The 14803-nt window shown below is 33.4% G+C and overlaps 3 protein-coding genes across 3 annotated transcripts; 1 reads left to right on the top strand and 2 right to left on the bottom strand.

The window, feature by feature from the left end:
• Positions 1-3466: 3466 nt before the first annotated feature.
• PCOAH_00003850 (Uncharacterized protein) lies at positions 3467-3673 on the bottom strand (the record flags this gene model as incomplete). The annotated part of the gene is made up of 1 exon (XM_020057200.1): positions 3467-3673. One exon carries the CDS (start codon positions 3671-3673, stop codon positions 3467-3469), a length of 207 nt encoding a protein of 68 aa, XP_019912647.1.
• Positions 3674-5377: 1704 nt separating this feature from the next.
• Positions 5378-8824, top strand: PCOAH_00003840 (Uncharacterized protein; the record flags this gene model as incomplete). Its single annotated transcript, XM_020057199.1, has 7 exons — positions 5378-5784; positions 5948-6048; positions 6137-6944; positions 7424-7489; positions 7834-8097; positions 8289-8420; positions 8550-8824. The coding sequence occupies 3 exons, from the start codon at positions 8044-8046 to the stop codon at positions 8604-8606; spliced, it is 243 nt and encodes an 80-aa protein (XP_019912668.1).
• A 1153-nt stretch (positions 8825-9977) lies between these two features.
• PCOAH_00003830 (Uncharacterized protein) lies at positions 9978-12999 on the bottom strand (the record flags this gene model as incomplete). The annotated part of the gene is made up of 8 exons (XM_020057198.1): positions 9978-10354; positions 10489-10654; positions 10818-10881; positions 11004-11134; positions 11321-11404; positions 11608-11695; positions 11798-11922; positions 12040-12999. 8 exons carry the CDS (start codon positions 12997-12999, stop codon positions 9978-9980), a joined length of 1995 nt encoding a protein of 664 aa, XP_019912691.1.
• Between the last annotated feature and the right edge of the window lie 1804 nt (positions 13000-14803).

Genomic DNA, 14803 nt, shown 5'->3' with positions numbered 1-14803 from the left:
AATACTAATATTAAAAAAACAATATATTTTTAACATAATTATATTAATCTATATATATATTTATTTATCTATATTTTAGTAAAGAAATAAAGTTAGATAATTTATAAGATATTTTCTTTTTATTATTATAGAGCTATTTATAATTATTTTGTATTATTATATAGTAATATTATAATTAAATTTATATATACATTTAATTTAAATATCTAAGTTCTTAACAAAATAAATAATTAATTCTAATTAATGAATTAATTTAATAATTATTTAATTAAAAATGTTATTAAATGAAATTAAATAACAATTTAAAAGAAATTAACTAAGTAATAGTATAATAAAAAAAATTATTATATTTTATATTAATTTAATTATCCTTTAAATAACATTAATAAAAATAAAAAATTAAAGTAAAATAATAATTAATTAATTAATTAAACATATTAAATTAACTAATTAAATATTTAAATAATATATATTATTATTTTAATTAATATATTTGATATATTAATTAAAATAAATTACTTATTATTAATTTAATTTTAATTACATTAATATATTAATATATTAATAAATTATAATTTATGTTAAATATATAAATAAATTCACATTTAAATTATAAAATAAATAAAATATTTTAATTTAAATTTATATATAAATAAAATTAATTATTTTAAATAATTATATAAATAAATTAATCCTTATAACAGTAATTCATAAATTAAGTAAATTATATATGTGTTGAATTATAAAAATTATATAAATTAATTATTTAAAAATATGTAATTAAAGCCAATTATTTTGCATTATATTAAATAAATTTAACCAATTTAATAAATTTACTTTAATAAAAATAAATAATATATAATGATTTGATTTAAAAAAATAAAAAAATGTCTTAGAAGTGTCAACTGTTCGCTTTTACTAACTGCTGTTATATTTATTTAATTTAAACAATTGAGTAATTTCAAATAAAGAACTTTATATAATTGTGTGCTGATGACTTGTTTTAATTAATGTGTTATAATGTTTGTATAAGAGAAAATTATTGAATTGTTACAATTATATAAATTATTATCTGAGGATAATATATATGTTAAAATAGGAACAGTTTAGTAGTTGTGTACTAAGTATGATTTATATTCTATTTTGTTTAGGTTCTATATTCTTTTCGCTTACATGAATTTAGACAATTTTAGTATAGCCGTATGATTGTATATATTATAGAAAATTGCATTATAGAACTAGAAAAAAAACTTATCGTATGAATTGTTAGATCCATTATTGGAACACGTAAGCGAAACCCTGTCTATTTTTTTTTTAATTTTTGATAATATAAAATTGTAAAAAATATATTTATCAGTTTTCATATTGAAGTTATAATTGATATATTTATTTCTATTAAGTATAACAAGATAATTTTGTAATGGTTCGACGTTTAACTTTTTTTTGGACACCATTATACTTTTCTGCCCAAACGTTTTTGTTGTCAGAATTCATATTTTTGTTAAGAACTATGATTTCATGTTAAAAATGTACATAAACCGTTTGCATATTCATGTGTCATTTCGTTAACATATATGTGTATTTTATACGTCACACATTACACCTTTACCTATTACATTTTTTAAAAAAATGATATTTTTGAGGGAAAAAATGTGTATATAATTATTATGGTGTATTTTTTTGATTTGCCATAAAAAATGTCTACAACCAATCTCATATTTTAATATTTGCATTATAAATATTTGTGTTAACCCGCCTATGTCATATTACAAATGACATATAACATACAAGTCTAATGATGCTTAATATGTTAGGAACTAATAATTGTTCATTTATATTGTATCATACTTCAAAGTCCTAACTATCGTCAAACAAACATTTTATGTAAAACTTCTATTAATATTAAGAAGTTTTTTATTTAATCGTAAAAAATTTTTTTACTTTTAATGTATATTATATGATTATTAAAAAAACAATAACATTTGCAATTGTCTATAAGACCGTGTGGTACATCTATCGCAGATTATGGTTTGTTACTTCTGAGCTATGACTGTGATATGTATGTCCCATTTTTGAGGTGTAAGAGTTTTTTATATCCAAAATATTCTTAAAGAAATGAATTCATAGAGAACGAACACCGTTTTAAAATAAGGTGTTTTAAATATTGATATATTTAGTAGTGTGTTAGTAAAGCATGAAAAAAAAAAAATAAAAGCAATTTTGGAAAAGGTAGAAAAAACCTTGAACTTATTTTTCATATTTCAACAAGAAATTGCGATAATTTAATAGTTTTAATAAAAGGTTCTAAATTTCTTAATGGATTCTTTCTTTTTTGTGCGGCACAATTAAAAATGTGTTATATATCATTAGTACATATTTTTTTCTTTTCAGTACTAACACTAATTCATTTTAGTATGATGTAAAAAAAAATTAGGAATGTAAGAATGAAATAAATTTACCCCAAAACACCCTTTATGTTGTCTTATTTGGGAGAATATGTATAGAAGTCCTAACTAAAAACTTAGAGGTGAAGTACAAATGTAAAAATAGTGATTCTTATGAAAACTTTCAAATACGTGTAAAGCATTTTTTAAATAGAGAAAATTAACATTGCGCATCTTTAGGATTTTTAATTTTCATTTTTTTTTTTATGTAGAATGGAAACCCAATGTTTCCTATTTTATGCTTTTTTTTGGGGTATATTAGTAGAAGCTTCGATGAGCATGTTGCAGCAAACTTGTTGCAAGAATAACTTTGTTTATAATTCTTTGTCAATGGGGAAAGGCTTTATTATTATTCTTTTATCTTTGAGGGTGACATTTGAAAATAAAACAGGGGATTCCCATTTCGTGGAATTGCAATTAAAAAGCATTAAAGTTTACAAAAAGGAAATAAGTTTTACTTTTCCCTTTGCATTTTCACGTGTCTAAACTATTTTTGCGCGTTTTGCACATAAATAAGAGTAAAAACTACGTACGCCTATAATTCACGAAAAATAATGTTAAAAATAAAAAAGCGGCAAAACATAATATGCAAAGCACGAAATAGTGGATTACGAGTTAAAAAATTCCTTTGCAAGTTTATTTTAAAAAAAATGTATATTTTAACAATGAAGGTGTAAGAGAGCATAAAGGAAGCGAGTATTTTTTCCTTTTTTTATATATTAGTTTTGTAAAACTTTCTTTGGTTAATCCAAAATTTCATCGTATGCAAATGTAGATGATGTGACACACACTGTAAGAGCAAAATACACCTAAATTTGTGCTTCTTAATTAATCAACGATCTTATTATATCCTTGAGATTTTGTGCAAATGCCTCGGTTTCAGATTCATGAAATTCATTTTCCATGGAAAATTTTTTTGCTATGGCTTCAATGCTTTCGTTGTCTAATATGTAGAAATCCTCTTGCTCTTCAACTATTTTGCTTCCCTCTCCTACGGCTTCATTTTTTCTTAATAAATCTGTTTAGACGTTTTCTTCTTCGGAGTTGTCTATAAATGAATAGTTAGTTTTGTCCTTATATCTCTTATGGGCATCATCATATTTTTCATCCCTTGATCTTATTTTTAGTTCATTGCCATTTTCTAATTTGATAGTATCTATTTCACCATTTAACAGCTTCCTAATTGCCCTGGCTGCTTGTTCTGTTTCAGCGAAATCTTGATTGTTCATGTGCTTTTTTCCCAGTATAGCATGAACCAACAGGACAAATAATAATGTTATGTAGAGAGTACATGGGGACGCTAAGATAAGCTTCATTTTCTTGGAATATTTGGACAACAGGATGTACTACTTAAAAGGTGGAGAAATTAAATTATGTATTTATTTAAAAAAAAGTTTAAAGAACGTTTCCTAAGGTTGAAATGTGGAGAAATTTAACTTTGTCTTAAAATTATAAGCTGAGAAATGTATTTTACATGACAAAAAAAATAACATTCATTTTTAAAAAAAGAACAAGTGTTGAAAAAGCAGAAATTACCTAAAACATATGAATCGTTAATACATTTATATATTTTATTTCAGCTAGCTAAATAGCTATTAAGAAGCCTTTGAAAGAGTTTCTCATCGGGTGTAAAAAAGCTACATATATATGTATATATATATTTTTTTTTTTTGTTAACTAGCCAAGTTTATTAAATAATAAAAAAAAAAAATTCTAGCGTTTTGTTTTATTCAGAAAAGGTCTTTCGTTAATGGTTAGGTGAGTTTTTCGAGTACCATGAAGCGGAGCACTTGAAAAAAAAAGGCGAGTCTTATATGATGTAAAAAAAAAAGAGAAACCTTTTAACCATATTTAAAATGATATAAGGGAGCTCCTGATATAGTCCTATTAAATGTAGAAGCATACATCCATCATCTGCATAATTTGTTCTTAATGGGGTTCCAAGCTAAACATAATCGCAACACAGGCACAGGTACATTTTAACATTAGTACTTAAAAAAGCATACGCATGACCAGACAACTGAAACCAAACGTGAATGGAAAGTATTTGTCCCAGTGATGTATAAAGTATCCATATATGTGGTAAGAAGATATTTTATTTTCTTCAAATAAAGGAAATAACATAAATGTGAAAGAAACTTAATAGCGAATTTTCACCTACTCCATACAAATTTACACGCTCACGATTCAGCCATACTTTGACTTTAAAGTTCCGTCTTCCTAAATCTTTCATATATGCACATGAATAACAACATAATTGAAATATGAATTGAGTTTTTCATTGTTGCTAAGACAGATTATTTTAACACATTCTTGAAGTTAAATATTCGTGCTATTTGCACCGAAGTGAAAGCATTTTGAAAAATGATGTCTGAATAAGATGTTGTAAAGATAAAGAGACAGAAATGAGAGACCCTAATGCAGGAAACTTCACAACGATGGGAAAGTTATGTTAATTTTGCCCAATTTAAATTCAGAACATATCTTATATTGTTATTAGAACAGAAAGCAATGTCATTATTTTTATAACAGGCAAATGCGCTCGTATATAAAATAAGAACCCATGATAAACTTTGGCAAAATGGATGTAAACTTTAAAGCCAAACGTTAAAATAAGGATGTGTGATCCTTGAAAAATAATTGTGCCACCGCCGCTTCGTTAAAAGGTAAGAAATGATATGCTGCGGTTAAAGAATTCACTAAGGAGAAATTACGTACATTTTTAAAAATGTATACACATTTTTGTATTTCACTACACTCTATGTTTCATTTAAGCGATTCATTTTAATCGTTAATAAAAAAAAAAAAAATCATAACGAAGGCGTGCCAAACATTGGGTAATGGCAACGAATGGAATGTTAATTCCTATAGCACATGTACATCTTTAACAATAATGAGAAAGAAAATTCATAGCATAGCATATTTTAAAAATTGTCAAATGAAACATTTGATGTTGATAACACATGTAGTATTATATGCCCCTCCAATGAAGATACACAAATGTCAAACATATGAAAAAATAAAGAAAGGGATATATACAACAAAATGAAAATATGAAATTAATTTTTTACCTTCTCAAATGTGTTGTTATTTTAATATATTTATATACCATTTTTTTAGAAGCCAACACTGTAACGCGATTTAAGAACATAAGATTCTTCATTCCTTTTGAAAATAGTAGAGTGTTGCACAGGGAAAAAAAACGTACCCTAAAAAATAATAAGAATATACAGAAAATGGAAGTTCAGGGGAACTTATTCATTGACATAGGGGCAAATTTGACTGATAGGATGTTTGATGGAGTTTATAACAAGAAGAAGCATGCGAATGACCTGCAACAGTAACGAAAAGATATACAAAACGGGTCGCGAATATGCACAGCTGTGTATATTTATGCTTACGTTTGTTCACGTAAGACATATGTGTGTACAAATGCATGACTACGCATTATCGACATTCGCCTCCCCTTCCCCACACTGTCCACCGCATGTTCCACGCAACAGCGTTTTAAATAGAGCCAAGAAGAACAATGTTGAGAAGATTATAATAACGTGCACCTGCCTGGAGGACATCGATAAATCCCTGAAGATTTGCGAAACATACGGTTAAATTTTTTTCTTGTTATATAAAAATGAAAATGTGCTTGTGTCGTCCGTTCACTAATTTTTCCCTTTCATTCATTTTTAAAATAGATCCGGAGGGTAAGTTCCTTTTTCTAACTGCTGGCGTTCACCCCACCAACTGCTATGAGTTCATTGAAAAGAATTCCATGGAGGAAAAAGACAAGCAAGCAAAAAGGGAGTTTGAGGAATTTATTAACTATTTTAAAAATGCGAAAGATGTGAATTACGCGATAGAGGAAAATAAACATTCTAGTGAAACACCACAAGGGGATGTGTTCAAAATTCCTGGCTTCGTGTATGATAAAAAGGAGCAAGATTATTTAGAGAAATTAAAAAAAAAAATAACAAATCATAGCAACAGAATTGTGTCCATTGGTGAAATTGGCCTAGATTTCGATAGGCTGTTTTTCTGCCCTAAATATATTCAAATTAAGTATTTTATATATCAGTTAAAATTAGTGGAAATGTTTAAACTACCCATTTTTTTGCACATGAGGAACTGTTCCGATATATTTTTTGAAATTATGGACAAATACAAGCCATTAATTGAAGGCGTTGGAGGAGTAATTCATAGTTTTACAGACAGGGAGGAGATAATTGAAAAAATAAACACGTACAAAAATTTGTACATTGGGGTAAATGGGTGTTCCTTAAAAACGCCTGAAAATCTAAATGCCGTGAAGAAAATACCCCTAAATCTTTTGCTGTTAGAAACAGATGCGCCATGGTGTTCCGTAAAAAAAACACATGCCTCTTATCACTTCATTCAAGAAAAATATGAAAAACGGAATTACACCAACTTGAAAAAAATAAGAAACGTAATCCAATGTGACGACGAAACTATTTTTAAGGAAAGGAACGAGCCCTATAATATCGTGTAATTAAGAAAGAAAGAATATTGAACCCGTAAAGCGTTCACATGTGCATGTTTTTGCATATGCATGTAGCGCCTGGTGCATCCTCGTTCATAATGAAAAACTGCTATGTATGCTTCCCCGTGAGAAGCATTTCATCTCATATGCCCGTGAGCCATTTGCAAAGTTACCCACCACTGTAAAAATAAATTTCCCTATTGTGTGCATTTGTTCTTATGAAAAAAGGGATACTTATCGCCATAGTTTAGCCTCGAAATTGAATTTTCGCAAGGGTCTTCTGTTTACATTTGCCGTTTCGTTATTTTATTATTTTTTTGGGGGGCGGTCCGTTCTGCCTACGCGCATGCGATGCGCCTACATAGATATGTACATACATAAATAAGCGCGCGCAGATATATGTATATGTATATAAAATTACCTGTGCCGCCGTACATATTTGCGCTTATACTCCTGCACGCCATTTGCAAATACCTTTTCGCAGGGATATAGCCGAAATCACATATAAAGTAAGGGGGGCCACCATACCGTTCGATTCATTTTGCAACAAGTAAGCAATCGATCAAAATGTGTTTACTTTAGATTCGTTCATGCACATGCGAAAGTGTTAATGGTACATGGAAGATGCGCCTCGTGCATTGTGTACTTTTGCACAGAATCATTTTGTTAGTAAATTGTACAGTTTGCCCATTTCATCCGTTTTTTTTTTTTTTTTTTTTGTAATATTCATTATTTTGCTTAAATTAATTTTCATTTTTGAAATAGCAAATATGAGCTCTACGCGCGGAGGAACATACCATGTTCTGCTATAGGTCCGTGTAGAGCATCCCCTTACATATGCATATCCCATTTTTCCTTTTTTTCCCCTTTTTTTTAATGTGTCATGTTAAATAGAGTCAGATGCAACACCCTAAATTTGTTCAAAAAGCTGCGGTAAGAAATTCCATTTGGTGATGTACGCACGGAAATATCTTGACCCAGGGGGAACGAAATTGCCTTTTAAATCGTTCGGAGAAAAACAAACCAAAGAAGGGGGGGAAAAAAAAAGCTGGCCCCATTATATACCAACTTACAATCATTAAGGAGTACATCACACCGAATAACATGGACAACACTAAGGAGACAAGAGCGAACACAGTGAAGGCACATTTAGAAGCGGTAAAAAAAAAAAAAGAACCCATCCAGAATTACATGCTCTATAAATAGTCACCATTGCAATGTGGATCTTAACAGCTGCGTAGATGAACATTTGTTTTTGCTGTGCCCACCTTTCTTGTCCTTGATTCAATTTTTAACGACAGTTCCCCTCATCTTTTTCTTTTTGCACATCTACTTAAACATACCTCCAGATTGATCAGTGCAAGGAAAAAAAGGAAAAATACGTAAAATGTTTTAATAACTGGTATAAGAATAATTTCCTCAAGGGTGACCTAACGCAAGCGTGCGATGACTACTATGAGGACTATCAAATTTGTGTGCTGGTAATGATTTGCACAAGCAGTTTCGAAAGCGCATCGTTTGAATGGGCCCACGTTTATCTACGCGTCATGTATGTGTTGTGATTCACCCTTTGCGGGTTCACATGATCCGTTCGTTTTTTCTCCCTGCAGAACGATCTTAATAAGAAGGGGTTGGGGCACCTGGCCAATTTGCCGAAGGGAAAGTGAGCGAGGTGGATGCAGCGTCACACACGTACGCACGGGAAAAAGAAGATTTTGTCTTTTCGCTATTTTAAGTTTAAGCCCATTTGTCCTACACCTTTTAATCGTACACAGTTTGCCTACACATTTGCCTCTTTTTTTTTTTTTTTTTTATCGTGTTTACCCCCCCTGATTTTTTACAACGATTGGTCATTTTGCCACACGACACATTTGCCCTAATTTTGGTGGTCGCTCGCCGCCGTTGCACCTTCCACGGTGAATTGTTTTAAAAAACAAATTGAATTTTTTTTTTTTGTTATTTTGTTAATTTAATAAAAATTGAGAAGGGAAAAAATGCATTCGCAAATGAGCAATATGTAAAGTTTGCGCGACACTGGCGCGAGTTTCACACGACGCCCTCGCGACCCTCACGCAACGTGTACATATGTATGCGCATTATTATTAAAATTACCATAATATAATTAAAACTGAATGCATGCACAATTTGTTGAAAAAAGAAAGAGCTACATATGTTAATAAATAATCACACATAAGTAGTTAAAATGGATGTTAACGGAAGTGCGTTGCTGAAGGTAGAGATGAATAGGTATCAATGAGAGTAGACAGAAATAAACACGGGAAAAAAAGTTCAAAGTTGCAGAAACAGTGAACATGTAGCAGAAAAACAAAGAGCTCGAGTGAAAAATTTAAACAAACGGACACAATGTGTCCAGTTAAAAAAAAAAATACGAAATTAAAAAAAAATTAATTAATTCTTTATAATAAAAGAGAGGGTGTTTGTGTGTGGGAAATAACAATAATAAAAATAGTAAAAATAATGATAATGCTAAAAATAACAATAATAATAATGGTAATGATTATTTTGACGATTCTGGTAAAGACTAAGAGGGAAGCAGGTGGTTTGGTAGAGAGACTGAAAGAATAGGCTTAACTCAATTAAAAATGTGTGTTTTTTTTTTATATTTAAATATATATATTTTTAAAAAGTTTATTTTGTCTACTAATAGGTGCGTTTAAAACATCCGCTTCATGGTAAGTCCCCCCCTTTTTTGGGTCCCATTTGAACAGCTTAATCTCAACACAGGTTTCATCACACGGGACATCAGCGGGATTGAATAATTTTGCATGCTCCGACAGATTCACACGCGACCATGGCGGTGTGTGTATATATATGTGTATGTTCATAAACTTGCTCACTTGGGGAACATTTCTCATGGTGCACTTTCCTCGTTGATACCTAGCCAAAAAAGTTGTGCGCTTCCGTTGGGCAACACTGTTCTGCTGGTCCAATGGGTATATCTTTCTCCTTTTTCAATTGCTTCTTCCACGACCGTCATATCACATTAATATCATGAAGGTGATCCTCCCCGAATGGATCTACGTACACGTGCTGTTTTTAATATCTTCAAAGTTTTCATTTGTATTCTTTGGATAGACAGAATGCTTCCTATAATCTTTGTTCTTCGTTCCATAGTCAATTTTTTTTTTTTTCTCGGAACTGGCTACTCCGTTTGGTTGATTACTGACAAAATTATTTTCTGCATGCACTTCGTTGTCTATCGAATTGTTATTAAAGCCTTCCATGGGGTACCCCCCCATATTATAGTCATACATAAAATCGGGGTAGCCATTATTGTAGTGCTGGTTGTACATATTTAGGGGGTAATACAAATAGGGGTGGTTCGGGATGACTTGCTGATTATACAGGTAGTATAGGTTCATGTCCAAGTTGTTCTTGTAAAAGTTATAATTCCCTGGGGGTGTTTATTTGGGGCAAAAAAAAAAAAAAAATGGTAGATTAGAGTTGCGCGTTATGCTGTGGCCACGTGCCTGGACATACACGTACGAAGAAAATGTACAATAATATATGCACACCGATCACTCCTACCTATACCATAGTTCGGGGGCACCAACATGGTTCCGTAGTTCTTAAGTTTGAAGAAGTCCTTCCTTGTACCTGGGTATTCAACGGGCTTGTTATTCTTGTTGTACATCTTTTTCCCTTTCTCATTTTTTTCCTTCAAATTTGCGTTCTTCCTGTTGTAGTACACATTCTACGAATGATTATTCAATGGGGGGGGAGGAACAAAAAAAAAAAAAAAAAAAAAAAAAAGTGAGAAGCGTTTGCCGTCGTATTACTTCGCTACATGATCATGCACTTCCATTTCGTAAAAAAAAATTTTATAATTTCACGCTTTTCCTCTTTTTTAATCATACGGAGAGAATCTTGGTTATTATAGATGTGTTCGGTGGCAGGTCCAGCAATTCGCTCACTCGTTTCCTAATGGGGGAAGAAAAGAAAAGGCAACATTCTCTTGTGAACAACGTTTGGCACGAATCCACAGGGAGTGGTAACACTGGCACGCTCGTGGTGCCTCCTTGAATCTCTCTCCATTTTTTTACATTAGAATGTTCTTTATATAGTTCGAGTAGTTCTTCATCCAGATTTTGAAAAAAATTTCGTTCTCCCTTATGCACAGTTGTATTCCTGAGAGGTCGACCAAATTGAATTCTTCTCCGATGGCCAGGAGGACCTAAGAGGGGGGGGGAATGCGCAAAAGGGGAAAAGACGTTAATTTTGCTAGAACTACCGATATGCACCACTTCTTCGCTGTACTTATTTTTCGCCTTTTCGCGCAATCTACGGTCCATTATCCTCTCACATTCGAATGCGCAAAACGGTTGGCGCGCAAAAGACGCGAACTTTGCCCTGGACTTACCATTTTTTCCCAAATCAAATCGGCAACGTTGTCCCTAAAACAGTGGTCGTTTTTTATGATGCAAATAAATCCGTTCGAGTATTCCTGCGTTGGAAGTGTAAGAGAATTTATTTGGTCAAGTGTGATGGCGTCGCTTCATATTTTAGTATACGTGGGTGCGTCAATCCTTTGGGGTATCCCCCTGATGATATTTTCGCACTTGGTTCACTTTCGTTTGTTTTTTATTTCATTTCGCCTGTTTTATTTTCACTCTTTCCATCCTCTGCTATGCCGCTGGCCCGCCTTACCTCATAAATGGGCTTGTAGTTGTGCTTAAACAGGTAGATGTTGTAGTACTCCTTGATGGACGACGGGGATTTCATGTACTTGTAGTTCCTAAGACAGGGAAGGAGGACAGGAAGGGAGGTGTATGGCGGTGTTCTCCCGCTTCTTCAATGTGGCGCCGCGTATCATTCCTGCCACTTTTTCCGCCCTTACTTGTAAAACTTCTCAATCGTGTTAAACGTTTCCAGGGAGACCAACCCGTTCACGTACTGCTCGTAGTACTTCCTGTTTTCCTTGTCGAATAAAAACACCCAGGTATTCTGCAGGTAGTTCTCGTTCTGTGTAGGTGGGGAAGGCGTGCACGTGCACGTGCATGTGCAAGAATGCAGGTAATTACACTTATGTGCGCTTATATGTGGCACCCCAAATCGGAGTACACACTCTGCCATTTTTACCTTTTGTTTGTTCTTCTTGTTGCCCTTTTTAGAATTCGCTTTGTTCTTTTGTTCCGTGGAGTTTTTTTTCTTCCCGTTGTTCTCTCCATGTGTGGCGTTACTGATCGTTATCTTTCCTTCAGCGGTGCTGTTGCTATGTATGCCGTTTTCATTACCACTGGTCTCCTTAGTACCTTTCTTCTGGGCATTCATTTTATCCTTCGCAAGTTCGTTGCTGTTTGTTCTTGTGACATTTGTCGTTCCGTTTTTTTTCTCGGGTGCGTTTGTTTTGGTGTTAGCTTTTTGATTTTCCTTGTTCATTTCTTTTTTTTTTTTCCCTGTCTTTTGGGTATGCGCATTAGCCTTCTGCACATTTTTGGCTATTCCGATTGCAGTTCCTACTGCGCTACTCGTACCGCTACCCGTTCCGCTTCCTGTGCCACTACCCGTTCCACTAGGGGTGGCCCCCCCGCACGTGCTACTTCCCTTGGATTCTTTCCCATCGTCACACCTACTCTTTGGTTCCCTTCTCCCTTTCCCCACCACGGTGAACGTGTTGCTCTTCTCGACTAGTTTACACCTACCAATTTCGTTGCCGTCATTGTTGCTATCATTGTTGTTGCCACTGTTGTTGCTATTGTTGCCCTCATTATAATCGTCTTCGTCGTCCTCCTCCCCATTGTTCGTGCGACTCTCCTTGTGGATGTCCTTTTTATTTTTCAAGTTGGTTCCCTTATTGCCCGGCTTACTATTCTTCACAGGCTCGCATTTTTTGGGTACCCTATTTTCGTCATTGGGACATAAATCATCATTTTTTGCTTTCCCTTCCTTCTGCTTATCCTTCTGTTTCTGCTTCTGATTCTGATTCTCTTTTTCCTTGTCTTTCTGTTTTTCTTTCTTTTTTTCTTTTTGTTTTAATTTTTTTTCTTTTTCAATTTCAGCTAATTCGACGTTGTTAACGCATTCAAGATTTTCTTTCATTATTTTTTTTTTTTTTAATTTTGATAAAAGTGGCTCGTAAAACGAGAGGATTCGAAAACCGCGCCGTATGTACGAGTGTGCAAGGGAGAATGCAAGGCAGAGGCGTGGGTTTCAACAAAGAAAAGTGAGAGGCAGTTGAGGCGGGGGGGCGAAATGAAAAAGGGAATAAAGGAAGATCCAAAGGCAAACAAATGAGAAGATACACAGATGGAACAAAATAAAACAAGAAAAAAACACGCAAAAAATGGTAAAAAAAAAGGTTCGAGCAAAAAAACAAGAAAAAAAAATCGAACCGTAGCTTATTCAAACGAAACTATAAGCACGCATACAAGTAACGTACATATATAGGCACATAATTCTGCAGGCAGAGATATGCATGTGGCACTACACAAAAACGAACACCTTCGGGTGAATAAATGTGGAACATACACATGTGCGTATACGTCAGTACACCTACGCGAAATTCATATATGTGTACACATACCCTGCGAATGACTTTTTTTTTTCCCTCCCTTTTTACCACACAACGTATGCAAAGGTAAACGACGTCACAAATGGTGTGTAGTACGCGTGGGACGAGAAAAAAAAAAAACTTAAACAGATAAACAAAATGATCAAAAGGGAAACTTAATTCTCTCATACGAATGCAAAAAAAAAAAAAAAAAAAAAAAATAAGGGGGGGAAAGAAGCATTAAAACCAAAGTACAAATTCGCTTTTTTTTTTATTTCAATACAAATCTACGTTTCAAATATGTTCACGTATAAATACACACCAACAATATTATTTTTATATACGTGGGAATGCAAATAGGAACACAAGGAAAAAATATGGGTGTGTGGGGGGACAGCTCGTCCACCGTCAACTGCTTTGTGGTCAATTGCCTACGTTTCGAATTGCTGTAAAAATTAATAGGCACATATGGGGGAAACGAACTCTCTCACGTAAGTATTTCACCAATACACGCAAGTTACCTTCACGGGAAGGAAAGAATAAAGGTGCGAACCTCGTTTAACATATGAATAGGCAAACAGCACATTGTACGCGCATATGCACATACGCACATACGCACGTGTTCATACAAATGTATACATATGCCAATATATATACACATGTACTTCCACGTACATAGGCACACGCTGGCCGAAAATGCCACGGAGGCATCAGCGCCTGAACACATAAGCTTTGCTTCTGCGTATACGCACAGAGAAACACGCTCCTGAACGTTTGCATACACGCATAATACATGCCACATAAGCTCACTCAACCACTCAATCACTCAATCGCTCAATCGTCCGTTAACTCCTAACGTACGAATAAAAATAAATACATTTGCATAGGGGTGTAAAATGAAAAATTTTTGTGAAGATTTGCAAAAAAAAAAAAAAAAAAATTTCAGCTTAAAAACAAAAAATGAAAAAAAATATAAAAAAGGAAGAAAAAAAAAAATTCTTTCATGAGAATTTGGTTAAAAAGAAAAGAATAACACGATTTGTGTTTACGTCCCGAACTAGGCAAGTGCGTACCCGCTGCTTCACGTACACGTACACGTACATGTACACGCATATATACATTGGGTGAGAGCCTACCGAGCGGGGTGGCCACAAACACATGGGCGCACCCGGTGGGGGCACATTTCCTGAGAACGGTTTCCTAACGCTGTGCACTTGGGCTTCGTGATTTGCGCGATTGCGCCCTTGTCGGGAAAAATTGCCTCAATGTGGTAATAAAAGTAGCCCCGCGGAAAGGTCGGCCTCACGGAGTCAGATGACTCAGTTACGCGTACACCGCCATTTCGCAGTGCAT

Source organism: Plasmodium coatneyi, chromosome 2 (genome assembly GCF_001680005.1).
Source record: "Plasmodium coatneyi strain Hackeri chromosome 2, complete sequence".
Taxonomy (NCBI): Eukaryota; Apicomplexa; class Aconoidasida; order Haemosporida; family Plasmodiidae; genus Plasmodium; species Plasmodium coatneyi.
Note: the sequence above shows the minus strand (reverse complement) of the source record. Positions and strands in the feature narration are given on the sequence as shown.